The sequence below is a fragment of the Salarias fasciatus genome, chromosome 19 (assembly GCF_902148845.1).
Source record: "Salarias fasciatus chromosome 19, fSalaFa1.1, whole genome shotgun sequence".
Taxonomy (NCBI): domain Eukaryota; kingdom Metazoa; phylum Chordata; class Actinopteri; order Blenniiformes; family Blenniidae; genus Salarias; species Salarias fasciatus.
In genome coordinates this window covers 5,218,525-5,244,387 of record NC_043763.1, presented here as the reverse complement: position 1 = coordinate 5,244,387, position 25,863 = coordinate 5,218,525, and the positions used below count along the sequence as shown (strand labels likewise).

At 41.1% G+C, this 25,863-nt stretch overlaps 4 protein-coding genes across 4 annotated transcripts in view; all 4 read left to right on the top strand.

Annotated features, from left to right (window-relative positions):
* The first annotated feature begins 4,954 nt into the window (after positions 1-4,954).
* Positions 4,955-10,441, top strand: LOC115407018 (protein max-like). The gene is made up of 4 exons (XM_030117334.1): positions 4,955-5,100; positions 8,276-8,383; positions 8,657-8,780; positions 9,167-10,441. Exons 1-4 carry the CDS (start codon positions 5,065-5,067, stop codon positions 9,349-9,351), a joined length of 453 nt encoding a protein of 150 aa, XP_029973194.1. The 5' UTR covers positions 4,955-5,064; the 3' UTR covers positions 9,352-10,441.
* Positions 10,442-13,543: 3,102 nt separating this feature from the next.
* LOC115406988 (ras-related protein Rab-15-like) lies at positions 13,544-19,091 on the top strand. The gene is made up of 7 exons (XM_030117296.1): positions 13,544-13,744; positions 16,969-17,029; positions 17,123-17,183; positions 17,352-17,429; positions 17,837-17,926; positions 18,145-18,210; positions 18,285-19,091. The coding sequence occupies exons 1-7, from the start codon at positions 13,621-13,623 to the stop codon at positions 18,429-18,431; spliced, it is 627 nt and encodes a 208-aa protein (XP_029973156.1). The 5' UTR covers positions 13,544-13,620; the 3' UTR covers positions 18,432-19,091.
* Positions 19,092-19,288: 197 nt separating this feature from the next.
* On the top strand, positions 19,289-20,927 carry gpx2 (glutathione peroxidase 2). Its single transcript, XM_030117298.1, has 2 exons — positions 19,289-19,837; positions 20,044-20,927. The coding sequence occupies exons 1-2, from the start codon at positions 19,616-19,618 to the stop codon at positions 20,395-20,397; spliced, it is 576 nt and encodes a 191-aa protein (XP_029973158.1). The 5' UTR covers positions 19,289-19,615; the 3' UTR covers positions 20,398-20,927.
* Positions 20,928-23,190: 2,263 nt separating this feature from the next.
* LOC115406350 (signal-induced proliferation-associated 1-like protein 1) overlaps positions 23,191-25,863 on the top strand; it is a 39,331-nt gene continuing 36,658 nt past the window's right edge. The window contains exon 1 of the mRNA XM_030116319.1: positions 23,191-23,501. The gene's annotated coding sequence lies outside the window, so the exon portion shown is untranslated. The remainder of the gene's footprint in view (positions 23,502-25,863) is intronic.

Below are 25,863 nucleotides of genomic sequence, written 5' to 3'. Positions count from 1 at the left end.
GTCTACAAAAGAGACATGTTGGCGAGAAACACTTAAAATTCACGGCATGTCTTCTCCAGCGGAGGAAAACACAAGGAATCACTTTTATTTAGTGGACAACCTGGAGTAACATCACAGGATTCAAATCCTGAAATAAAACCGTCAGGTTGGTTTATTTCGACAGCAGCTTCAGATCAGATTAACCCTTTGAGGTAGCAAAATGTGAGTTTAAATAAAATAAAACAAAGATTCACCTTACAATTTTTTTTTTAAATCATAAAGTCATCCTTAAAAAATATACCTGTATAATTTTTCATATTGCTGAATTTATTTCTTATTTCCTTCTGTTACAGTTCTCCATATTTATATTCCATTTCATGGAAGTTAAAGCATCACACCAAATATTATTATTGACTGTTTAAGTAAAACTTTATCAGAACTTACTGACATACTAATGAATTAATAGTAATTAATTATAATATAACTAATAATTCACACTATTTGTCCTCATGCTGATTTGCAACAATGTCATTCCTTATTTGCCAAAACAAACAAACCAAGTTTAAATGAGACTTTTCAGTTCCACTGGGTGATTGAAATATGACTGTAACTGGAATTATTTACACATGCACGTCTTCAAACCAAAAGGGGGAAAAAAAAAACAATAATAGGAGTGTGGTTCATTTTCACAGTCCTGATAGTTTCTAGAAATCCAGTGAAAATGTTGAACTTAATGCAGTCACAGTGTACAAAAAAGTGAGAGATATCACAAAAAAGCAGGAAATAAATGAAATAATGAACGATTGTTGCATCTTTTAAATAGATAAAGAAGAGGTTTCTTATTGGGGAAGAAAAGTCCATTTTGACACCTTTAACAATGAGAAAGCTGCTTCCATTAAGCTTTATCATTTAAACTAGAAAAAGGAAAAACTGACTGACCTTCTTAATAGTTATTTAATGTATTTCCCTTCTGTCTTTTCAAAGCACTGTGAACAACCTTGTGTCTGAATGTGCTGAAATAAGTTTGCCTGATCCACTCGCCCCACACACAGATCGCTCTGGCTCCAGAAAGTTTAGAGGAAAATCTGCAGACATGTATGAATCAGACTCAGGCTTACCTTCAGCAGCTGCAGCATCAAACTGTGTGTCTGCTCCTCTTCCTCCTGCCTCCATCTGACTCCACAGCCAAGTGAGGGGCTGCAGGAGTTCAGCAGCAAGTTAGAACACTGCTCAAGCTGTGGTCAGAAACCACAACTTCCTGTTCCTGCTTCAAAAATAAAGGTCTGTGTGTGTGTGTGTGTGTGTGTGTGTGTGTGTGTGTGTGTGTGTGTGTGTGTGTGTGTGTGTGTGTGTGTGTGTGTGTGTGTGTGTGTGTGTGTGTGTGTGTGTACTTGTACAGCTATAGTGAGGACCATCATGGGTTTATAACCTTACAAGTGAGGACAATTTTGGAAAGTGAGGACATTTTTGACGGTCCTCACTTTTCGACATTTGAGGGTTGAGACGACTTGATTTTTGGTTTAGGGTTACAATTAGGTTTAGGTGAGGTTTAGGGCATAGGTTAGGGTTAGGCATTGATTTTTGATGGTTAGGGTTAGGGTAAGGGGTTAGGAAATGCATTATGTCAATGAGTGTCCTCACAACTGTAGAAGTACAAGTGTGTGTGTATGTGTGTGTGCGTGCATTTGTTACTTACTCCTTACTTTCTTCTTATTATAATTCATTTTTTAATTCATTATTAATGAAAATGATTAAATCAAACAAAAATCAACCTATTAACTCTTGACTTAAGTGAGATTTTCTTTAATCCTGATGTGTTACCATCCCTCTGTAAAGCGTTTTAACTTAAACTCTATTTATTTGACAACATTTCCAAGTTAAAGCAGTGTCAGCTCGAAATGAATAACCAGAAAAGCCCAAAACTCCAAAGCTCCATAAGCCCAACCCCAAAATCCAAATGTGGATGAGGAGTGGGCGGGTCTGGTTTATGAGGCTAACAAAATAGTCCACCAGTTACTATTTCCTTGACACTAAATAGCATTTTGTGTTTACATTTTAGTATTTGGTAGCCAAAAAAATAATACTTTTATATTCAGTCCACAATGTACTATTTCTTTCTTTCTTTTTTTTTTTTTTTTTTTTATTAAACTTTAAAGGCAAACATTCCACATACAACTGGTGCACAAATGGACCTTTTTAAAAAAAAAAAAAAAAAAAAAAAAAAAATATATATATATATATATATATATATATATATATATATATATAATATAAATAGAACAAAAAAGAAAGAACCTAGATATGTCTTCAACCAAAACATATTTCTCTAATCTCTCACCTTTACCACCAGGAGGTTAGCAATGGTAATACTAACAAAAATCAACAAATATTCCACCTCTCTGTATATCCACACAAACAAATTACCCCCCCCCCCCACCCCCACCCCCACCCCCACCCCCACCTTTATAATTCCAATTTCAACAAAAAATAAATAAATAAATAAATAAAGCACAAAGCAAAAACTCTGTTACCAGCTTCAATAAATAAAATAAACTAAATAAAAACGCTTAGCTACTGTAGCTCTGAACTTGGGGAATTTCACCGATACAGATATCAGATGAAGTCTGACCTAATTGTTTTTATATATCCTATCCAATTTTTTCCAGTTTCTGTTAAATTCATCCTCCTCCAGCCTTACAGAAAAAGTTAATTTTTCCATCACGTATGATATCAACCCAGTCTTCTAGTTTAGGCACCTCTGTCTTCAACCATTTCCTGCTTTTTTGGCTGCAATTAGCATTATTCTAAAGATATATCTATCCCCAAATCCAGAGGGAACCATATCCAATTTTCCCAAATATAAATCTCAAACATGAGTGAAAGGTTGACCTTTATAATACCTGGCTATGGAGGTACAGCTCCAGAACAGGTGGGCATGTCCAGCTCCCTCAGCTCCACATGGCCTCCAACACTTAGAATCTTGATACTTGGACTGTGCTGGTGTTTTAAAATATCTTGTGATGTTCTTCCACCCATGTTCCCTCCAAGATAGAGAACAGGATGTTTCCCACTGCTGTTCATTAATCTTTTCCCATTCAGTCACTGTTATTACAATCTTAGCCTCCCACTCCCACCTTTCTTTTATATATACTGTATCATCGCTCTTTAAATTTTCGATTCCTTTGTATAATTTTGAAATCAACTTTCCCCCCATCTTTGATTCATATGCTAAAGAGGAAATCTTAGTGAATTCAAGCCCATTCCCTTCTGTTTTTTCCCGTGTTGTTTGTTCTAGATAATGCCTTACCTGTAAATACCTTAAAAGATCTGAATTTTTTACACAGTATTGATCCTTAACCTCTTGAAAATTTTTAATTCCTTTCTTTCCTAAAATTTCCCAGAATATTCTCAGCCCCCTTTCCCAAGTTAAATCTTTTGTCTATTCTATTTGGTATAAATTCAGAATCGTATGCTATCCACCTTAATAATCTAATCTGTGTGCTCAGGTTGTATTTTGTTATCAACTTAAACCAGATATTCAGTGATGTACCTAGATCCTTGGTCTAAGCCCCTGCTAAATATATCTTGATATAATTTTATCCCATTCTATGAATTCCCTATCAGTTACAGTAACTCCACAGGTAAAGTCTGGAGCAGGTACCGAAGCCTTGGCAGTACATTAGGTTTAATCACCTCCACTCTTTCTGTTATGCTTGTATAGGGTATCAGGTTCCATCTGTCAATGTCAACTTTAATTCTTGAAAGCAAGTGATTAGAGTTTACAGATTTTAAGATTCCTAAATCTTGGGGTAAGATAACTCCCAAGTATTTCATTGATTTCAATTCCCAATTGATCTTGTATTTTTCCTGGATTGCCCTGTCTGCTCTATAATTGAAAGTAATAACCTGAGTTTTTTTGTGCGTTTACTTTGTATCCCGATAATTAACCATAATCTGTAAGAGTTGCCACGAGAGCTGGAAAGGACGTGTTTGGGCTCAATAAATATAGTAAAATATCATCTGCGAATAATGCTATTTTCCGTATCCCTCCCCCCATGTCTATACCTCTTATATTTTCATTTTGTTTAATCCAATTGCTCAGGGGTTCCAGAAAAATGGCGAAAAGAAGAGGACTTGCCGAACAACCCTGACCCACAATGTATTTTTTTCATGGCCATAATAAATAAAGTGGCCTAAAATTACTATTTTACGGCCACAAAATCATATTTCATGGCTTAAAAAGACTATTTGACGACCTTGAATTACTATTTAATGGGCACAAATTATTGTTTTTCTGCCACGAAGTAGTAATTAGTGAGCAAAAATTACTATTTCCTGACCACAAATGACAAATTTGACATAAATTACTATTTTGTGGCCAAAGAATAGTATATAGTTGACTCAGTGCAATATTTGATATCAATCTGTGGCCACAATTGAAAGTTTTATTTTAGATGTCACATGTGGGGCTCCGCAGTTTAAAGGTCTTATGAGAGCAAATGGGCAGCTCTGGATGGGAGGTGGGGGAGGGCAGCTGACACGAGCTGGGCCACCATCTGCCATTATAATCATATGCTGAGTGAAGGCTGCAGCTCTGATAACAATACCCACTTAAACAACAATGCATTCTGATCCTTCACATCATCTCTATCAAAACTTTACATACGTATCAGATAGGATTGTGCAATTATGTATATGCAGATTGAAGATTATAATAATTATACATAACAAAAATATGATGATTTAGAGGATAATTAAACATTTGTGTTCTTTCTGGTGAGGATGTTCGCAAGTTCTACGCGATAAATGAGACGTATTAGTGGGCGCGTCCTATATCATGGGAAATGTAGTATGTAAATTCACCCATCCAGGCGGAACTGCTGTGGGCAGTTCAATGGGTGACTACATTTCCCAGAAACCTTTGCGTCTCCGCGGCTGCGCAGTGCGTGTTTTCCCGTCCATGTGTAGGCGAATCACGTGTGTCGGGGCTGTGATCGTCATGTCTCTGCTGTAGCAGAGCTCCGTGTAGATTACATTACTCTGCCTCTTGCACTTTGTTTTGACAGCGGCCCCTTTGACCGAAGAATGAGTGAAAACGATGACATCGAGGTCGACAGCGATGTACGTCTTTCAGTTTCTTCCAGAAGTAGCTAGCCGACTTGTTAGCCAAAGTTTGACTGTCTCGATCGAAGCAGCTAGCCTGCTAGCTCCTTAGCCTGTCAGCTAACACTAGATGTCAACAGAACGAGTCTGAAAATCTGATAAATGTGATATTTTTGGTGACTGATTATACACGAGAAGAGTACGGGGGATATTTTTACGTCAATATTTGATCCGATAACTTACATTGATCGTTCTCGGGTCGATCATCGTCTGTCAAACTTGTTTGTTCGGATGTCAGAGATGGATCTTTTTCCGTTCAAAACGACATAAAACCCCAAATATACGCTGAAAATCTCCCGTTGAAGTAGGAAATAAACGTGTGGCGAACTCGACAGGCGGAAGTTGAGCTGCGAGCAAGGTCAGGCTTTGAGTGAGGTGAACGAGGTTGCACCATAATCCGACATGTCAAATGTCTCATCTGCCCTTAATGTGGATTTCTCATGGTCCTGCAAAGCACAGACTCGACCGTGCATGCAGATAGAATTCATCCAAGCTATATTTAGCAAGCTTTAGCAGAAACGCAGCAAGGGGGCCAATCATCCTTTACTTATTTTTGATCTGATATCTTATTTTCGTCACTGTATTGTGTGGAATCACATCCACAACTGATACAGGAGAAGCGCGACCGAGTGGAGTCGGTCTTTCCTCCTACATAATGCTTTTCTCTGGGATGGCCAGGCCTCCGTGCACATCAGATGTGCTCAGCCACAACACAAACAAGGCAGACATGCATGACGCAAAGTTTGTGTTTCCCCAGCATTCACATTTTTCTCGGTTTCCCTCTGTGCAAGCTTTAAATTCTCACTTCCTGGAGTGTGCATGCTCAGTGGTGTCAGATCTGGACATGATTGTGGTCACGTATGTCTCAGATCTATGTATCCCCCTCCCCCTCTGTCATTAAGCCGGATCTCCAGCCTCAGATCCTAATAGAGCCACATGATACATCAGACCTGTTAATCCTTCAATAATGAATATATCTAACATCACGGCGTGATTAATTTAAATGATTCCTCACATGATATCAGACACATTGACCAGCCAATTTATTAGGTACAATAACTCATACATGCACATAATCAGGTTAACATGCAATAAACATTTTGACCTCTTTTACACAGTGTTTTCAAGTGAAAACAGAAAACCGTTGCATTTTGGGTGTTTTGATGCTGAAAATAGAACTTCTTGCTGCAGCTTCCACCAGTGGCTCAGCATGCCATGTCATGTTTGTGCCACAGACTTCTGAAAACACACAAAAAAGCATTTTCATTTAAGATGTTGTGTAAATGAGGTCTGAAGTCGAGGGTTTTATGTTTGTATGATTTGAGATTTGTTGCTCTACAGAAAAATGCTCTTTTTGAAAATGTATCTGTTTTGTCAAGTAGATTTATTGTCATAGTTCATGGGAGCATCTCGGAAATTGATAACAAGCTGGATTAACAACAGTAAATTAATAATCATATTCTTTCCTATTTAAATTTTGTGATGTTTTGCACGTCATGTGTCTTATATGTTAAGATTTTTCTCTTGTTTTTGGAACAGTGATATAAGCATGTATGACGATGTGCTTTTGAGTTACTGCCAAAATGCTGATATTAGTTTAAATGCATATGAGGAACTCATCGCATCAGTTACATTAAGTTTCAGTATTACTGATGGTGTCATGTGTTGAGTAACCTCAGCCTGTTTTCAGACTTTACGCCACAGAGTGTAGATTTGTTTGTTTTTTTTCTTTGTCTACCTCTACATATCGATCAGTCCATCGTCTGGATCAGTATCTGCTCAGATGCAGTAAATGACACAATGGTTTCGACACAGTTTTGCATGTAGAACTGTCTGGAAAGCTTCCTCAGAGATTCAGGTTCATGTTGATATAATACCACACAGTTCCTGCAGTTTTACGCATCCGTGATGCGATCGTCCCGTTCCTTCATCACCCGACTGAGGTCTGTGGCCGGAGGTCGTCTGACCCCAGTGAACTCATCCTCACTGCAGGAAGGGAGACTCCTCAGACCGTAAAGGGGGAAAAAATGTAGATTTGATCACGGGAATCCAGCGTGGTGCCCATCGGCACAGTGTGAGCAGAGCACCTTCTAAAAATAGAGAGCTGTACAAGCAACATGACTTCAACTTTCATTATTCTGGAAGTTTCTAACAAGTCGTTCTTTGTGTTGCTGGAAACGTTCTCACTTCCAGAGAGGGTCGCCTCTGAAACGGGAAGCATCGGCTTCATTTCAGGGACCACAGAGTGGACGGTGCCAGCTGTTTGACCTACCGACACAGTGGTGCAGTGGAAAGCCTGAGAGCCACGGCTGAAAACATGAGGCGATGCTTCAATTTCCTCCACTGTCTGGAAACATGCATTTAATGAGTGAGATTAAACATCCTGCAGGAGTAAACGTGTACGGACAAGAGTTTAACCCACCCTCTGTCCGTCTTCACATCGGTTCTATTGATCAACTGTCTCCAGCCTCTAATCTTTCTGATTACTGCCTTCAATCAGATCGAGACTCATTGTTGTATTGATCAGTGCAGTAAGCAGGAGTGTTTGTCAGTGGAGTCGCTTTGTCTTGCTGATTATCAATCGACCTGCTTGATGTTTTATCTTGATGAAACGGATATTAGCATGAACCAATCACCTACAGTGAAAACTATTGATACCCCTTGAATTATTCCATGTTCTGCCAAATAAGAATCACAAATGTAAATGTATTTTATTGACATTATTGAGGCCTTCATGGACGAGCAGAGAGAAGAAATAAAGTCAGGAGAACTCCAGTTTGTAGTTTTGCCAGAGAAGCATACAGTGAAAAAGAGACTTTGGTGATTTAATTAGTGCTTAATCCTTTCATTACGTGAACTCCAGGCACATCGTTTGACCTCTTTTACATCCAAAATGACTTAAATAGCCCCGAAACCAGAAGTGTCTTCTAACCGGATGAGGGTCCAGATGTTAGCAGGCTCCAGTCACTGACAGACCAGGGAAGCACTCAGCCATGGAGAATTTAACAGGACGGACACGCACAATATGGAAGGTCCCGTTTCAGGTGGCAGGAGTCCCTGCATTTGGGAAATAAGTGACTTTGTTATCTGTTATATTTTAAAGCTGGAATAATCGTTTCTGGTTTGTTTGCAGGCAGACAAGCGAGCACACCACAACGCGCTGGAGCGCAAACGCAGGGACCACATCAAAGACAGCTTTCATGGTTTACGAGACTCTGTGCCTGCGTTACAAGGGGAGAAGGTGAGACGACGAGGCCTTTTCCTAATCCTGACCGAACGGCCTTCATGTCTGTTTTAGATAGTCTGATGAAAACAGCAGAGGATGAGCGTTAAGGCTATTGAGAGCACAACAGGAGCAACTTTTTCTCGCATCATAAGACTTTTAATTAAGCCGTCAACACTCTAAACCTATCAGTGTAGATCTTTTTTAGTAGATCTATTCAATATCTCGTGATCAATAAGGCCAGCGATGAGTCGCGCTTCGATTAATTGCGTTGGCCGTTTGCGTCCGCAGGCCTCCCGAGCACAGATTCTAGACAAAGCCACGGAGTACATCCAGTACATGAGGCGGAAAAACCACACCCACCAGCAAGACATCGACGATCTCAAGAAGCAGAATGCACTGCTGGAGCAGCAGGGTGAGCAGACACTAACGCCCAGACATCATCCCTTCATACTTCATGTGTCCACTGCCCAACCAGTCCAGCAGAGGGCGCCGCTCTGAGCCCGATCCTGCCCAAATAACAAGCAGGAAGAGTCGAGTTCATCCTCAGAGGGGAAGGAAGTGGATGAAAACTAACCCTAGGATTTTAGGAGATCACACTGAGAGATCCATTTTAATTCAGAGGCCAAAAATCAATGTTTTCCTTGAAATGTCAACCTATTTACTTGTTTTTGACACCTCTGATATAAGACTAATCATCAAATAAGTGATCTCAACTAACCATCCTTGCAGCGTGGAAGCTGTGACCCGCGGTCTGACCGGTGTGTGTGTGCGTGCGTGTGTGTGTGGTGCGTTTTGCAGTCCGCGCGCTGGAGAAGGCCAAGGGGAACACTCAGCTCCAGACCAACTACTCCTCTGACAGCAGCTTGTACACCAACCGCAAAGGGAGCGCCGTGTCGGCCTTCGACGGCGGCTCCGACTCCAGCTCCGAGTCGGAGCCGGACGAGCCGCCCACCAGGAAGAAGCTGCGGGCGGAGCCCAGCTAGACCCCCTCCCCTCCTCTTCCTCCTCCTCCTCCTCCTCTCCACTGACTCTGTGCCCACCAGCCCAGCTCCTCCTCGCCGGTGGCAGAGAGGCGCTCCCGTTGTATGAAACCGCTTCGACTCTCCTTTAATCCCCCGTCCCCTCCCCAAAGTGAGGCAGCTCTTCAGTTTCGAAGGACTCGATGCTTTTCAGACCCATTCATAATCAGAGACGACGAGGTATGAGGCTTTAGTAGAGTTCTAAAAGTTTAAAAAAAACAAACAAAAAAAGGTTTCTTTCTTTCTGTCTTTCTTTCTCTGGCTTGTTTTGGAAGACCTCTGCAATCTGATGGAGATGGGAGACTTTCTCAGCTAGGGATCGTTTACCTTTTGAAAAATACCTATTTTTCCAGAAACAGAATGTGAAGTAAATTTTAAAGAAGCCTGTTATGTAAAACGCACCCCCTCCTTTTAATTCTGTGTAGGCGGCTACATTTTTTTTTTTTTCTCTCTTTTCTTTTTGTCTTTGAAATGTTTGTGTAATCAGAGGAACCCTTCTATTTATAGTGATGCACCAAAATGAGTGTCCTCCCCCTCACACACACACACACACCACACACCACACACACTCTGTCTGATCTCCTTTATGTTTGGCTGGAGATCCTTCGGAAGGAATGATTTAACTTCTGTTTTTACTGATATTACAAAATTAAAAAAAATATATAAGTGTCAAAAACATTGAAACAAAAAAAAAACCTGGATTGTTACTGAATGTTACACAATACAGTTAAAGGGCAGTGACTTTTGTTTCTGTTAATGGAAGTCCTTTTCAGTGTGTTAGTACTTAAATAATACTGTATACTCTTCAGTGGTGTCAGGTCTGCAGAGAAAAGCCTTCCCTTGAAATATTTGCCTGCGCTGGGAACGTTTCTCTCTTTTCTTCTTCTTTGCAGAGGTGAGTTAGTTGTTTGCGTAATCGTTATTTGTTGGTTCCATTCCATGGAAATTACAGGTATGTTGTACATACTGCCAATGGTTGTCTTGCAAGTTAAGGCATACCTTTATTATGAGACTATAAATAAAACTATTTTATCCTTTTTGGATGCACTTGTGACTTGGTGTGTTTTTAATGGGTTTCTCGAATGGATTATCGGTCACTTACCGTACTAATGGAATATTAAAAACAAAAGCCAGGCTGTCAGGGTGAGTTTCAATACATTTCACTTAATTTTGCACTGGATTGATTTGATTGAAGTCCGTTTAAATGACTCATTTCAGAATGAAGCACTTAACAAAAAGTGTGAAATCAAAGATTTAACTTGAATGAAATAAATTCAGTTCTGAAAGGATGAACATGATATACTGAACGCTGATAAAGTCTCTATTGATGGAAAGTTGGACTCAGTGAATTTGATATATTTATTTACAGGTTCAGAAAGGCACATGAGGAGGAAGGGAGAGGTGAAGCTGAGGAGCACTTCAATTCTGCTCCTCTGTTCTGGTTTTCTTATTTACTCCATCTATTACTTGCTCCTTCTTGCAGGATCGAGCTGAGCTGCCTTCTCCAGGTTGGTCTTTGTCCTCATACGGTTGGAGGTTTCTATAGAGAGCCTCCTCCTCTGCTTGCAGCTGGTTTTCCTTAGGCATGCTCCGGCGAACCTCCCAGTGTTTACTGCTGTCGGCCCTCAGTTTTTCGCTGACGGCTTTCAGCTGATCGTATTTTCTCTCCTGCGGGGTTTTTGGCCTTTAGAGCCTTTTTAAGCTGCTGGTCTTGTTCCTCCAGCTGGGAGGCCAGAAGCCGTTGACCTGCCTCTCTTTCTGCTGCTCCAAGCTGGAGAGGCGCTTCGTTAAATCAGTGATATCAGCATTTGGCTGCATGCTGAAATCACGGTAAATAAGACCGCGCCTCATGCAAGGGAATAAATCCGGAGGGACTGATTCCCTCAGAGGTCCTCAGTGTTTTCCCACTTCCCAAATACTGCAACGCTGCCGAGCCAGGGGAAACAGATGCTTCCATCGCTGTGGTGACCTCTGATGCTGAACTCAAGGCTCAGTGTGAAGGGCTGAGAACACACAGCTGTATTTATTAGAGTCTCATCACTTTGTGGCTTCATCGAAATCAACATGGCAGCTGTAGAATGTTTACCTCTAAATAACCCCTCCCACTTCCATATGTGGCCACAGTCTTCAATTGATAATTACACTGACGATTTCTAATGAAGTTTTTCTGTCTCAACGTCTGTCGACAGTGTGATCATGAAAAATCAATGAAACGTTTGAAATTATTGTCACTAAAAAAAGTCAGTGAAGAAGCCTCATGTTCAGTTTGCTTTAATATTCATGAATGAGAAGTTTCATTCAGTTCTGTTTCTATGCAGATGACACGCAAATCTGTTTTTCTACCTATCTGGACTCAACAGAACAACATGCATGAATAGAGGCTGGCTTCAGGGTGTGATAAACAGAGATTACACTAAACTAAACTGTGTTCACCATGAACACTGACTGTGTTTACTGTAACGATTTCACCATGACATTGTGAAGAGTCAAATGATACATCGTACAAAATAATAAACATTTATTTTTCTGCTGTGACTTTAGGGAATTGATATCGTAATGCTTCTTGAATCAAACATTTTAGAATAAAAGTACACGAAACACACCTGATTACTGGGGAAGAGCAAGCTTTTTGGTGATAAATCCTGCCTGGATTTGTCTGTTTTCTCTGACTTTTGACTGACTTTTGATGAACTTGCAGCCACACAGAGCTGCAAACCTTTATCCGTGAGCAAAAGGTTTGTGGAGATGCCTTGTTTATCACCGATACACTGCATGTACTGCAGCTCTATCGATACATCAGTTGTGCTTGTTAGTTTGTAATAAATTAGCTTTCTGTGTACTGTGTTGACATATGCTGCAAAGTCTAAAGGACAGAATTTCATGTATGAAGAAAATTCATAATAAAAGTTACAATGCTGCCCTAGGTATGGTGGTCTAGCGGCAATACAACTGTCTAGGAATCCTGAGAGTCTAGGCGGAAGCTGGTCCGAGTCTAACAAGGCCCGACAATACAAGGCTGAAAATCAGCGTTGTGAAAGGGTTAGCCACCTACAGTAAGAGAGAGTACGTGTGTAAAAAATAAATAAATACAAATTTATACACCTTTAAAGAAACTTTAAAATTGATCAGGACTCATATAATTATTAAATGGGCTCTTGATATCATGCAGCTGTTTCTTACAAAAAAATCCTGCCAAAGCCACACATGCACTTTCTTTAATTAACATTTTTAGTTAAAAATAAATGCAAAATTAACAGACTATCGCTTAAACTATCATCTTTATAATTCTCTTTTGTACATTGTGAAAGATGGAATCCTTTTGTTTAAATGTTTACTGTCAACTGTCAACTCACTCCAGCTCCAATTTCCAAAGCATCCCTCCGTATACCGTATGTTCGTCTGTCAGTCCAGGTGATGATGCTGGTGTGAAATTACAGGGACAATGTCAGGTCAGTTATGAGAGATCATTCTTGTGGTGCATTAGCTCACTTTTCTTCTAAACAGTTATGGCACCATTCATTTTTAATCCAGGTAAATTTAACAACTGCAGCATGCGTGATATTGTTTCCTTGTCAGATGGATTGATGATTGATTGTGTAGTTTTCTGAGTTGTGTAATGTGTGTGTATGAGTGTGAGGGCACACTGGGAGGCAAATATTTGTCCTGTAATGGAGAGGGTTGTAAACTACCTTCACGCATTGTAAATTGGGACTGGCTGATCAAACTCAGTTTGACAACATGATAAGAAATAAAGGAAGGATTGATATGAAGAAGGATCCATCTTTTAAAATGAAAATTGTTCTCGTTGTGAACTCATGGGGACAGACCTTCATGATACTAGGTGGAAAGGAGAAGCGTGGCTGGTAAATATTGATTTAATGGTCAGCTCAGAGTACTGTGTGCAGAAAGAAACTCCTTCAGGATGCAGGTTGTCTGATGCCTTCCGGTACAGTAGGAAATTCTAATTATATTACAAAAAGTAGTGGGGGAAAAAAACATAAAGTTACTCTTTAATTTTGTATTAAGGATGAAACTTCCTTTATTAAAGGGAAATAGATTCAAATAAAATAGTTCGAAGCTGGAAAAACGATGTAAGTTAGTGAAGTGGTCCACCTGCAGTGAAGAGGCGATTTTTTTCCCCGAGGCGCCCTGAAGGCATCAGCAGCGCAGCGAGAAGCCGCGGGCTGCAGCTATGTTCACTTTAGTCTAGTTTTATTATTTTGCTCAGTTATTATGGCCAAACAGTACGATATTCTGTTCCGGCTGCTGCTGCTGGGAGACTCCGGGGTGGGGAAGACGTGCATGCTGAGGAGGTTCACGGACAGCGAGTTTGACCCTTCACATATTTCCACCATCGGTAAGAAAAGTCTTGGACCACTTCCCACATAGTGAGTGGGATTAGAGCTCAGAGCCCCAGGTCAGAAGAAACAGCTCAGACAGCTGGAGCTGCTCGAAATTAGGAAAATATCCCCAGAAAAATCTGTTCTAGAAAGTAGAAATGTGACTTTGTCATCTGAGAATGCACAGGTAGCAGGGGCGGTTCTTTTTAATAGAGTCTGGTGGCACAGGGGGGCTGCTGTGGGGTGGCCCTCACAAATGATACAAATAAAGACTGCCACTGATGAATGAATGAATGAATGAATGAATGAATGATGAAAAATTTTCCCTCCGATGAGAAAGAGATCATTGTTGAAAGGAATAAATCCAAAGTCTCTGAAGTGTATCAGGCTTTGGTTTATTTGAGAAAAAAGTTTTGATTTCTGACTAAATATTGAATAGCTGATAATATAACTTATTTCAATTACTACCTTTGGGTCAGGATTAATATTTATCTTGTTTATGATTCACATTTATCTCTGTCAACTTTCAGGCTCCTGAAATCTTTAGGCCGATACTGAATATTTTTTGGGGAGATGTTTAATCATTCTGTGATCTGTAATCTATCTGTTACAGTATTCATTTTTCTACCTCTTGTCCATGTTGGTTCAGTTGACTCTCTCTTTCTCTCTTTCTTTGTACAAAGGATGTATGTTAGCTCTCTTTTTTTTTCCTGACTGTCAACATTACAATCTGGTTGGACATGTTGTCCACCTGTTTGTCCTGTTCTATGATCTGCTTCTTCAGTGTAGTTTGTAAACTATTCAACACAATCCTGAGCAGCTGAAGTGCTAAAAAAACAACACTTTATTGCCCCTGTCACTCATCACATTCAGAAATACTGGACTCTGGTACAATTATCTGTTAACATGTCAATCTTGTTTATTTATTTGTTATTTGATTTGATTTCTTTATTGCCATACAGGAGGACAGTGGGAATGTGTCATATCCCGTCACGTCACCTTCTTCTACCTCAACATGATAAATGTTGAAAACCCAAAGAAAAACAGCTTCAAGTAGTGAAACTGCTTAAAATCATTAAAAACAGCTAAATGATTGAAATTGGCTTGAAAAAGGTGAATCTGCTAAATAGAATAGAATAGTAAATACTTTATTAATCCCAAGGAAAATTCAGAAAGCAGCACTGAGACTGTTTGAATAATTAAAAATGGCTGTAATACAAATAATTAAATTAGCTAAAATAACTAAAAATGTTGTTTTAAAAGGTGAAACAGCTAAAATAGTAAGAAAAAAACAGTAACTAAATTCATGAAAAAGTCTAAACTAACTAAAACTGCTAAAAATGGCTTAGTTAATATGGGTAAAACAAACAGTTTTGAAATAGTGAAAAAAACCTAAAATCACTAAAAATGACTAAATAACCAGAAGTGTCTCAAAATGGGTAACTTAGAAAAAGTTTGAAATGCTAAGTTGTAGTTATAAAACTTCTACAGTTCATTTTTTGAATGGATATTACGACTATAACTATATTTTATCAGTTGTGTTTTCCTCATTTTAAAGATTCAACATAATTTGGAGCTGAAGATGATTTCAATAATCGGTGCAAAGTGGTTAAAAAAACCTTGTTTTGGTCTTAAAGGTTGCAGATCTCTGATCATGTTCTGCTTCTTTATGACACGAGGCGTTTAGCTTTACGCAGTGATTGACACCTTGCGGAACAAATGGCGGCCCACTTCAAGCTCCGCCCTCCACACAGGAAAAACACACTTTACTTTCTTTGATATGTTCCTCTTCCAGAGTGTAAGTTACTGATTGATGAGCGCATTAGTGCTTTGTTCGACTGCGGCCTCTCTTCCTGCCTCTGCCTCGGACTGATGGCTTTCAGGAAAGAATCCAGTCGAACTGTAAGGCCTGGTTTCCTGAGGTGGGAGAAAGAAGCAGTACAGCGAAGGGTTTTAGTGAGACTCTGTGAGGCTGGAGGGATTAAATCTGAGTTATTTCAAGGAGCAGCCTGGTGTTTATATCCCTTTTATTGTGATTATTGTTGAACATTGGTCAGTCTGGATAATCCATCTCATTAGATCTGCTCCAGCAGCCCGAAGCTTCAGATGGTCCAGAGGTCAGGAGCTGCTGCTCCAGTCAAAAGTCATGCAAGAAATGTGGATCCCCAACTGAAAAACTTTTTTTTTGTGTACATGCTCGTGTTTTCTCTGGCATTTTCAAGTGATTCATCCATTTTTATCTCCTCATTGCAAAAATTCCTTTCCAAAATGTGCTGAAATGTCTTTCTGAAGGGACAATCCACACAATAAATGCTTTGTAAATTTTATTTATCTGCTTCATTTTCAGACAGCAGCTGATTTATTGTCACTTTGTTGGCTAAATGGAACGCTTGAAGAGCAAAGAGCCCCCATTAATGTTATTTGCAGTGCCTGCTTTAACAAGTCAGAGTGTGTATCCAGAAATAAAACCATCTGAATATGGCTTTTAATGTGTTCCATTTTTCAAGCAGAAACAAAGAAAGCTGTCTTTTGACTTTTCATTCAGATTTTTTTATTGCAAAAAATATGAATGAATTAAATTCTGCTGTACATGTTGATTCTGTGTGGTGTGAAGACAAATAATTATCCTGATATATCATTGGCACATATAACAATTAAACACAACATCCAATTCTCATTATCAACCCATGTTGGCTACATGATCAGTTGCTCGGTTTAAATAAATGGACTCAGGCTGTGTGTGTGTTTCGAAAAGGGTGTCTGTTTACACAGAAACAGCAGAAACATTGAAAATGTTGCAGTTAGCCTGAAGGGCCACAAGTGGGTGCTGTTCCTTCCACATTGTGATCTGTTTTCAAAAAGTTGCATTTTCAGTGGCTTCAAGCACCGTTGTCTTGTAAACAGACACAGAAGTTCTACATTTTAATTTGAAAGCAAACCACTGTTTTTGTTCCTTCGCTCTTTAATCCTGTCGCGGAGCCGAAAAACAAAACGCAAGCAGCCCTGCTGTGGTTCACCTCAGCTGTGCCTCCTTTTGTGGGGAAGCGGTGATTTAAAAGGCGACATTATGCTCTGCTGCTGCGTCCCCATTCATCACCAACAACAGACTCTCTGAGCAGCGCTCATTAAACCCTCACAAACACTTTCTCACAAGAGTAACTGTGTGTTTCTGCAGCCAAAGTTTATTTACACTCCAAGTCCTTCAGACCGTATCAACACACGTGCTTCACTTGCTTTTTAGGAGTGGATTTCAAGATGAAAACAGTGGAGATAGACGGAGTGAAGGTTCGGGTGCAGATCTGGTTTGTGATGTGTTTTTTTTATTAAAGTTTCAGTATTTGTAAGATGGTTTCCCACACGTGTGTGATGCTGGTGTGTGTCTGGCCCTTCTGCAGGGACACAGCTGGTCAGGAGCGCTATCAGACCATTACCAAACAGTACTACAGACGTGCACAGGTAATGAACTGACCAACAGCCAAATTGTGGCGGTTCAGTGAAAGCTGCAGGTTGTTGCTGGTCTGCAGTGATGGTCAGTCCCTCACAACGTCCAGGACTTGGAGGATCTTCTGCTAATGTCTTAGTACCAGACATGATCTCTTCAGATGTGTTGAATTCCTCCTGCAGGGAATCATCTTTGTATACGACATCACAAGCGAGCCGTCCTTCCAGCACATAGCGAAGTGGGCCAGCGACGTGGACGAGGTGAGGCGAACACAAATCCACTCCCTTCTGCCCTTCACGGTGTTTGTCTGACTGCTTGGGCCCTGTCTGCACGATAACAACTCAAGTGAAAACGTGTCGTTTTGCGTTTCAGTTTCAGTAAAGTTTCAAGTTTACACAGTAACGTTTTGACAACGATGTCTGATTACACTAAAATGGCCACGTTTGATTTGTATTGCAGATGACTTTCAACTGCAATAGAGTCCCGAGTATTTTCAAAAAGTAGTGTTTTCAGTGTCTGTAAACACCACTGTCGTGTAGACGGACATCCAAAGCACAACAGAAGTTTTGCATTTCCGCCTGAAAGCATTGCCATGTAAATGGGGCCTTAGTGAAGTCCGTCTGATGACGTGTCGCAGTCCTTCATCTTCTTTATTTGACTTTCTCAGTATGCCCCAGACAAGGTGCAGACAATCTTGGTAGGAAACAAGTCTGATGAGGAGATCCGGAGGCAGGTCACAAAGGAACAAGGAAGCAAGGTTTGACCCAACATTGTTTTCACACAGTTGTGTAAGACTTCATAGATTGGCCAAGAAACATGTAGATGTTCTTGTTTGATTGTTTTTTTAAACAATACTCAGTGAAACTCATATCTTTTCATCTCTAAAATGAAATTTAAAAGGAGTCTTGCTGGGAAAAGGCCCTGCTGTCTCTACCCCACACTTTCAAAACCTCTGCTTCTGCCTGAATCCCACAGCTAGCAAAAGCCTATGGAATGGAGTTTTTTGAAACCAGCGCCTCCACCAGCAACAACATCAGCGAGGTAATCCAAACAAAACACTCCGTCTCACTGGAAACATCACAGATCGTTTGATGTGCGTTTGTTTCCTCCTCCAGTCTTTCATACGGGTGACCGAACTGGTGCTGCAGGCTCACAAAAGAGACGTGGACACCCTGCTAGGCTCTCTGGACGACTACCTGGAGAGGGTGGCGTTAGAGGAAGACAAGCGTGCTGCCGATTCTCAGAGGGCCTGCGTCTGTTAGAAACAGCTCAATTCCACACTGCAGAGATACTTTTGCTTGCAGGTCAAGAAGTTGTTGGTTTAGTCCCATAAATCTATGGAAATGCAGTTAGCAGCAGCAACCAGTAGGGGGCCAGTCTGTCCTGTTCACTGCAGACACCAGTGCAGTCTCACTTCCCTCAAACCTCTCAGCAGCACACACTCCTCATTGCCTTCAAAATGCAGATTTGCACAATTTGTGGCTGGAAATAATGTACTGTATCCCCAGCACTTTTTAGAATTCAGTTAAGTATGCAAAGCAGGCACATCCAGTGATCTTTTCCCGAATCAAAGATGCAAACTACTAAGTATCCAGAGGAAAAGCTGAATTATTTACATGCAGAAACTGTAACCAGGCAGGGGCAGATTAATTTACACAATGCACTTAATTGATCAAGGAAGACAGTGTTGTGCCATGTTCAGTGATCCCTATGAATTCAGCATGTTCTTAGTTCTTGTCCTGAATGTATGAATGTTGCTGGTCATTCTTATTGTTGATGCTGAAAATGTTACATTCAGGTTCTGCTGACGTGCCACATCAAATGCAATTGCAAGTTGTTGCAAACAATTATGAAGTAATCTAAAGAATGCATGAATAAATTAAAGGTTTTATATTGAAAACAAATGAATTGGATGTCTGAAGCAGCACAGCCAATAAAATAAGACTGAAGAAGTGAAGTTGGGTCCACAGAGAGTTCACGTAGCAGCTTCATGCATTTTTCATCTCATACTTGGATAGACAAGAGAAAAAAAAATGTTAAATTTTTGATGGCGTGGGAAACTGATACATGTTATAGAGACACCATAAAGGCACATGCATGCAGTAATGAATGCCTCTTACAAAGCAAATTTATAAACAATTCTAATCTCTAGAAAAATGTTTTGTAACATGTAAAATTTTAACTTTTTTTGGAGCATGCCTGATATAGGTTGACAGAGCTGTTTTAAGTTATTCAGATATTACCACACCTCTACAATCAGTTACAACCATCTACCTGACACCCATGAAAGGTGTAGTATGTCAGGTGAGGATCTGTTTTCTTCGGAGCTATTCGACACCCATTAAAGGCAACTTTCTGCTCCGAGCGAGTCATGTGACGGTGACATTCGGATACTGCCACACGTTGAGATCCTGTCCGCCTGCAGTGCGGCGGCACAGGAGGCGAGATGACGTTCATCGCCAAGACCTTCTACGACCTGAGAGCCACCACGCTGGAGGGCGACGTGGTGGACTTCAACGTGTACAGGGGACGGGTGGTCCTCATAGAGAATGTGGCCTCGCTCTGAGGAACCACCACCCGGGACTTCAGCGAGCTCAACCAGCTGCAGAGCAAGTACCCCCATCGGCTTGTGGTCCTGGGTTTCCCCTGTAATCAGTTTGGATACCAGGTGAGTCGAGCCCGAAAGGACTCAGAATGACCCTATATGCTGATGATGCTTGATTCTTCCTGTCAAACCTGTTGATCTGCTTTCTTGAGATACAATCAGATGCAACACTGAAACTATTCTTTTCAGTCTATCATTTGATAAGACTAGAGCATGTTTTTGGAGGACAAATTATCACATAATTCAGTCCAAACACACTTGTCTTTTAGGAGAACTGCACAAATCCCGAGATCCTGAATTCACTGCAGCATGTCCGTCCAGGCGGAGGCTTCACCCCCAACTTCACCATCTTCCAGAAATGTGACGTCAACGGGACGAACACGCATCCGGTGTTCGCCTACCTGAAGGACAAACTGCCCCATCCTGACGATGACCCCACGTCACTCATGCAGGATCCCAAATTTCTGGTGTGGAGTCCCATCAGCAGATCGGACGTCTCCTGGAACTTTGAGAAATTCCTCATCGCGCCAGAAGGAGAGCCCTTCAAAAGATACAGCAAAAAGTTCCCAACCATCGACATTGAGCCCGACATCCAAAGACTGTTGAGATTAACGAAGAACTAAGAATAGCCCCCCGCCTCTTAATGGCTTCTCATATGTAACTGTCAAAGATGAGACTCTGTCTTCCACATGTTTAAGCCTTAATAAATGACGGTGATATTCTAAAAATGAGGGGATATCACCTGAAATCCTGTAAGTGCTTAACAATTGTGGGAGGACAAATGAAGCACAGCTTATTTTTCAAATATAAGAATTTGTTTTCATTGGAAAAAGCCTGTCAAACATAGCTCAAGAACCCTGTGGTTTTCTGTTTGAAAAAGATCCCAGATGACGTATGTACATAAGTACTGTCATGAATAGCTTGGTGTAATTCTGTTTGTTGTACCATGATACTCATAATAATGTATTTTAACTCATAAGGCTAGTTGCTATTAAAAGCAAACTGTGGTTTATTTCCCCTCCTAGTGGTACCCTTGGATGGCCAGCAGATGACACCACAGAATAAGTCATGCAGAAAGATAAGTTCCTGTCGAGCCCTTCTGAATTAACATGCTCCACACATACACACTAAGGAAATGTTTGCACTGCAATAAAACCCTGCAAAACAAATGCTGCATCTTTCTCTGAAGTCTGTCTTTAATTGGACCATATACCTTCTAACTTACCATAAAATGTCTTCCTCAGACACTAAAATAGATGCTGTCGTGCCTGAAACAGCTCAGTGCAGGCACAGTAATGAGGCTGGGATCATAGTAGAAGGGATGTGGAATCATTTTAACACCCTTTAAATTAACTCACGTGATATTCTGAGGATGGTGCGTCCTATCGTAGGCTTATTCATTTCCCCTTTGCTGAAATCCTAATACGTGGGTGGAGCAGATCCGAAGTCAAATGTGCAGAGTGTGCAGATTCAGGCACGCTTAACTATCACATTGACACCTGAGGACAAATCCTTGGTCATTCATTTAGGAGTGCATCAACCTTGCTGTGCTATGTGACGGCGTTGTTTGCAAGGTCTGCAGATTAGGGCTGGATTTTCTGCACGTCCACGCTGGCCAGTGATGTCAGAGTCACAAGCTCCCCGGCCTGGCAGGGCTGTAATGGCTTTGGCAGGTCACTGTGGCTACGTTAGCAACGCAGGAGCACTCCAGACCTTACATCTTTTATTTTCACTCGCAGTGGAGAGGTAGTTTGTGCTGAACTCAGTGTCTTTGCATATCAAATTCAAATATTTGTGTTGCGTATACACACTAGGACGTGTGATTAATACATTTTCCACTGGCCTGCAGCTCTGTGTTTGACTGCAAGGAAAGCATTGTTGCCCATTAGGCGGAGCAAATATTGGAGGAGCAGTAGCAGGATCCTGTCCTGCACAGCCTGAAAGCACACACACACACACACACGCACACACACACACACACACACACACACACACACACAGCTTGCAGAGGGAAAATATCAGCATAGAGGGTCTATATATTACAGATGAATCACTTCATTCAATATGTTAAAGAAGGCCTCCAACCCTAAAAACTATAACAGAAACATTTCAAATGAAATTCTATTTCTTTAACTTTCAACTTAAGGCACTATTTATAGACAAAAAAATATGGATTTTGGTTTATTATAATCAACTGGAATTGCATGGATGACAACAATCACAATGTGCATGTCAAAGGTTCAATAAGCATCTGATATCAACTATTGTTTAATATTAAGGAACTAACTCAAACAAGCAATTTTATATTTTATTTGTGACTGCACTCTCAATACTCAAGAATGCTGCACTGCGGAAGATGACCGTGCTGACCGTGTTGGTTGTCTGGTATTTTCATGTGAATCCTGTCAACTTGAACATGGGACCTTCTGAATTGCAACTAACCAATTTTCCTGTAGCATGAATGAAGCAGTTAAATATAAAATGGAGGACTTCATGTAGTATGTCTTTGATTTCACTGATAAACCCGAAATAACTCTCACTTTATTATTATGTAATAACTAATAGTGATACAAATAGTGTCACTCTTGTTTTGCATCACTGAACCCTCAACAGGACTTTTTAGCTTCTCTGAATATGTTGAAGAGAAAAAATTGTAACCAATCATCTGTCCCACTGTGTTCAACCAGTCCGTACGTGACATGCCAAACAGAAACACACAGTCACATTCACTTCTGTGGCCCATTTGGACACAAGTGTATCTATTCTGCAGGTCTATGAAAGCAAACTAACCAAAGGTAGAACATGGAAACTCCACACAGAAAATTCCCCCAAATTCAGACTCCAGGAATATTCTTTCCATAACCCTGACATGTGGGCCAAGAAAAGAACTGGAAAGTTTAAGATGACTCTTTTAAACAAAGAATTACAGATATAAATAAGCTGCACAATAGTGTGGTGGTAAACACTCAACTCTTGAGGTCACATACTACAACATGTGTTTACTTGTGCTAATTTAACATTGAAACACACATAATATTATGTATAAATGTTATTACACTGAGAGAAATAGAGGTCACAACTGTGTATTTTTTGTTAGTAGACTAAATTTGAGGGCAAAATTTAAAAAAGGCAGCTTTATTTTTCATTACTTTTGTGTGAATCCGCCAATGGTTTTTATCCAGCTAGCATAATACCGCAGAGTGAGAGCTCTTCGTTTTTCAACTTCCTCGTTCACCCACCACAGGTGAGCACTGTTGCCACGGTAACGTTTGCTTTGCCCGCGAAGCCTTCTCGCGAGACTTGAGGGCAAAGGGAGAGAGAGAGAGAGAGAGAGAGAGAGAGAGAGAGAGAGAGAGAGAGAGAGAGAGAGAGAGAGGGAGAAAGAGGGAGAGAGAGAGAGAGAGAGAGAGAGAGAGAGAGACAGCCTGAATGATCTCATCCCTCCAGCAGCTGCATACCGCAGCGAGGCAAAGCCGTAACTTTCTATCAAACTTCCAAGTTGCCTTTCGGAGGAGGAGGACGACCACAGCGGGGCCATTTCCGAGCCGAACCACGGCCGACTCGTGAACTTCCCGCGTGGGCTTAAAAAAAAAGAAGCCTCCGCTACGTAGTTTTTTTTTTTTTTTTTTTTTGGTGCACGGGGACTTACAGCACCTTGCTACGAGTTGAGAGACAAAAGGAGGAAAACGCCGCTCCGCGCCGTGTGACATCCAGAGCAGGAGAGGAGGTGAGTGGGGAGCACAAGGTGCCTGTGTCGGCTGTGAGAGGAGGACAAAGCCAATCACTGCCAGCGTTTCCTAACTAACACATCTGCTGCGAGTCATTGTTTAAAAAAAAAAAGAGGAAAACACACTGATATATCTTCCTGTGAGCGCTGCGTCGCTGTGCATGTCAAGGACGTTGTTGCCTGCATCGTTTTTTTACAGGTGGCACAGCACACACACCACTGAGCGCAGGATATGTGCATGTCACCACCCGCATTTCTCTTTTTTTTTTTTTTCTTCTTCCATTGGTATATCCCGTGTTGCTGCCACGCGAGAGGGCTTGTCAGACACCAGGTGATTTTTCTCGTGCCACATCTGGAGCTGTGATTTGTTTACAGTCTGTCTGCTTCATCATGTGGCGGAACAGGAGGATCATGCTGGTGTCCACAGGAAATATGTACAGTCATGGCTTCTTCTTAAGAAGATCAGTCTGTGGCAGGGGTCGCCACAGTCTGCAAGGATGAGCCCACTCAGACACCCCCAGCTGTCATCTGCACACACTTTGTCTATTTTATTGCAAAATGCTGGACTAATCTTTCTTTCTTGACTCAGTCGTGCCCCCTTAGAGTCTTGTTCTTTTCTTGTGATGCTCTGGTATAGGTCTATCCCTGCCTCTGCCCCTTAATAAATTCATATTGACTTGGTCTTGTCTTGGTTTTCAGATGCTCTGGTGTTGGTTCTGACCCCTTGAAGTCTTGGTCTTGTTTTGGTATGCTCTGATCTTAGTCTTGACTTGATAGTGACCCCTTAAAGTCTCTGCCTGGTCTTGGTCTTTGGATGCTTGGTCATGATCTTGACTTAGGCTCGGCATTTAGATGCTCTGGCCTTGTCCTGACTCACTCTCTGCCTCTTTAAGTCCTGGTCTTCGCTCGGGATGCTCTGGTCTTGGTGTTGACTCGCTCTTGGCCCATTTAAGTCTCTGTCTTGTCTCGGTCTTGACTCATTGTGGGCTTAGGTGACCTTTTCAACACTAGTTGAGGACGTCACTGTTGAACAGTGTTCATTCTCTTGCCTCTAAATCTTATCACCGGTGACTCATCTTACAGAATAAGGTCTGATTTTTTCAGTATTTCTATATTTTAGGGTTGAGTGCTCTCACATGGTGAGAGTGTGGTGACATATCCTGATTTCAGGTCTGAGTGGTCTGATACTCTCCTCCTGCTTACATAGGTCCTCCAGCTGCTTCTTCCTCCTGTAGATTTCCATAGATTTGTTGGGGTTGAGTTTAGGGCAGGTGTTTCCATGTGGGGTTTGCATGATCTCCGAGTTTATACACAGGTTTTCTCAAGATTTCTGTCATTTCCTCTTGTGGTCCCAAAACCTGCAATTGATGGACCTGTCCTTCACTCTTTGTTAGATCAAATCCAACACCCATCAAGCCTAAACTGGATAAAAGCAGTATAGAAAATGTATGCATAGATAGTTTTACCCTCCAGTTATTACTTGTCATCATGATTCCTGCTGGGGAAAAAGCATTCCCCTGACCCACCTGAGTCTTGGCTGCAGGCCGGAAGCGCTCTTGTGCCCCTCCACACACACTTTAAATATCTGTAATCCATAGTGAGTAATCCAAACTGTATCCACTGTGGTCACATTGACTGATCTGAGAGAGGGGACAAGTGCAGTGTTGGCAGCATAAAATGCCCAAATACATCAGCAGTTGCAGGGCTGTGAAGTGAGAAATGCGCTTTGTTGGTGGATAAATTTAGTAGTTTTTAAGATTATTTTCACTGGGCTTTATAAATAATACTTTTACTTGTATTTGGGTAGAATTTCAGCATCGTAACAGTAGATGTACTCTCATGCAAATTCCCATCCCCGTTTCCACCTCTGAACCTCAGTGCTGATAAATCCCAGGGTTTGTTACACGAACTGTTGGATAAGTTTGCATGAGTCAGGTGAAAAACAGGGAAGTGTTGGAGTTGAGCTTTGGGCCAGGATCAAGGATTTTTAAAATTCCTGATGGGCTTAGCTGACCTGAGGTAGCGGGCATGAATGATCACACAGCTCCATTGCCATTTTTTTTTTTTTTACTTCTTAGACTAAAACCAAAGCAGGGTTGGCCTCATATAACATTTGTTGATGAGATTTTCCCGATCCACCTGTCAGAAGAGACTTCCAAGCAAACTGAGTTCCTTGAAGGAAAAACAAAACAACCTGTATTTCCTGTTACCGTTTGTATCCCTTCCCCTCTTTTATTACTGTGGGACAGTGTTTCTATTTTCACCTTTTGCATCATCTCTCACACAACAATTGCTTACGTTCGTCATTTGTAGTACAGTCTTTCCAAAGTGCACCCACATTCACAAAAGGATGCTTCCTGTT

Coding starts and splice junctions, on each gene's coding strand:
- LOC115407018 (XM_030117334.1), top strand. CDS start 5,065: ATGAGTGAAAACGATGACATCGAGGTCGACAGCGAT. Junction 5,101..8,275: donor ACATCGAGGTCGACAGCGAT/GTACGTCTTTCA, acceptor GTTTGTTTGCAG/GCAGACAAGCGAGCACACCA. Junction 8,781..9,166: donor TGCACTGCTGGAGCAGCAGG/GTGAGCAGACAC, acceptor TGCGTTTTGCAG/TCCGCGCGCTGGAGAAGGCC.
- LOC115406988 (XM_030117296.1), top strand. CDS start 13,621: ATGGCCAAACAGTACGATATTCTGTTCCGGCTGCTGCTGCTGGGAGAC. Junction 13,745..16,968: donor TTCACATATTTCCACCATCG/GTAAGAAAAGTC, acceptor CTTGCTTTTTAG/GAGTGGATTTCAAGATGAAA. Junction 17,030..17,122: donor AAGGTTCGGGTGCAGATCTG/GTTTGTGATGTG, acceptor GCCCTTCTGCAG/GGACACAGCTGGTCAGGAGC.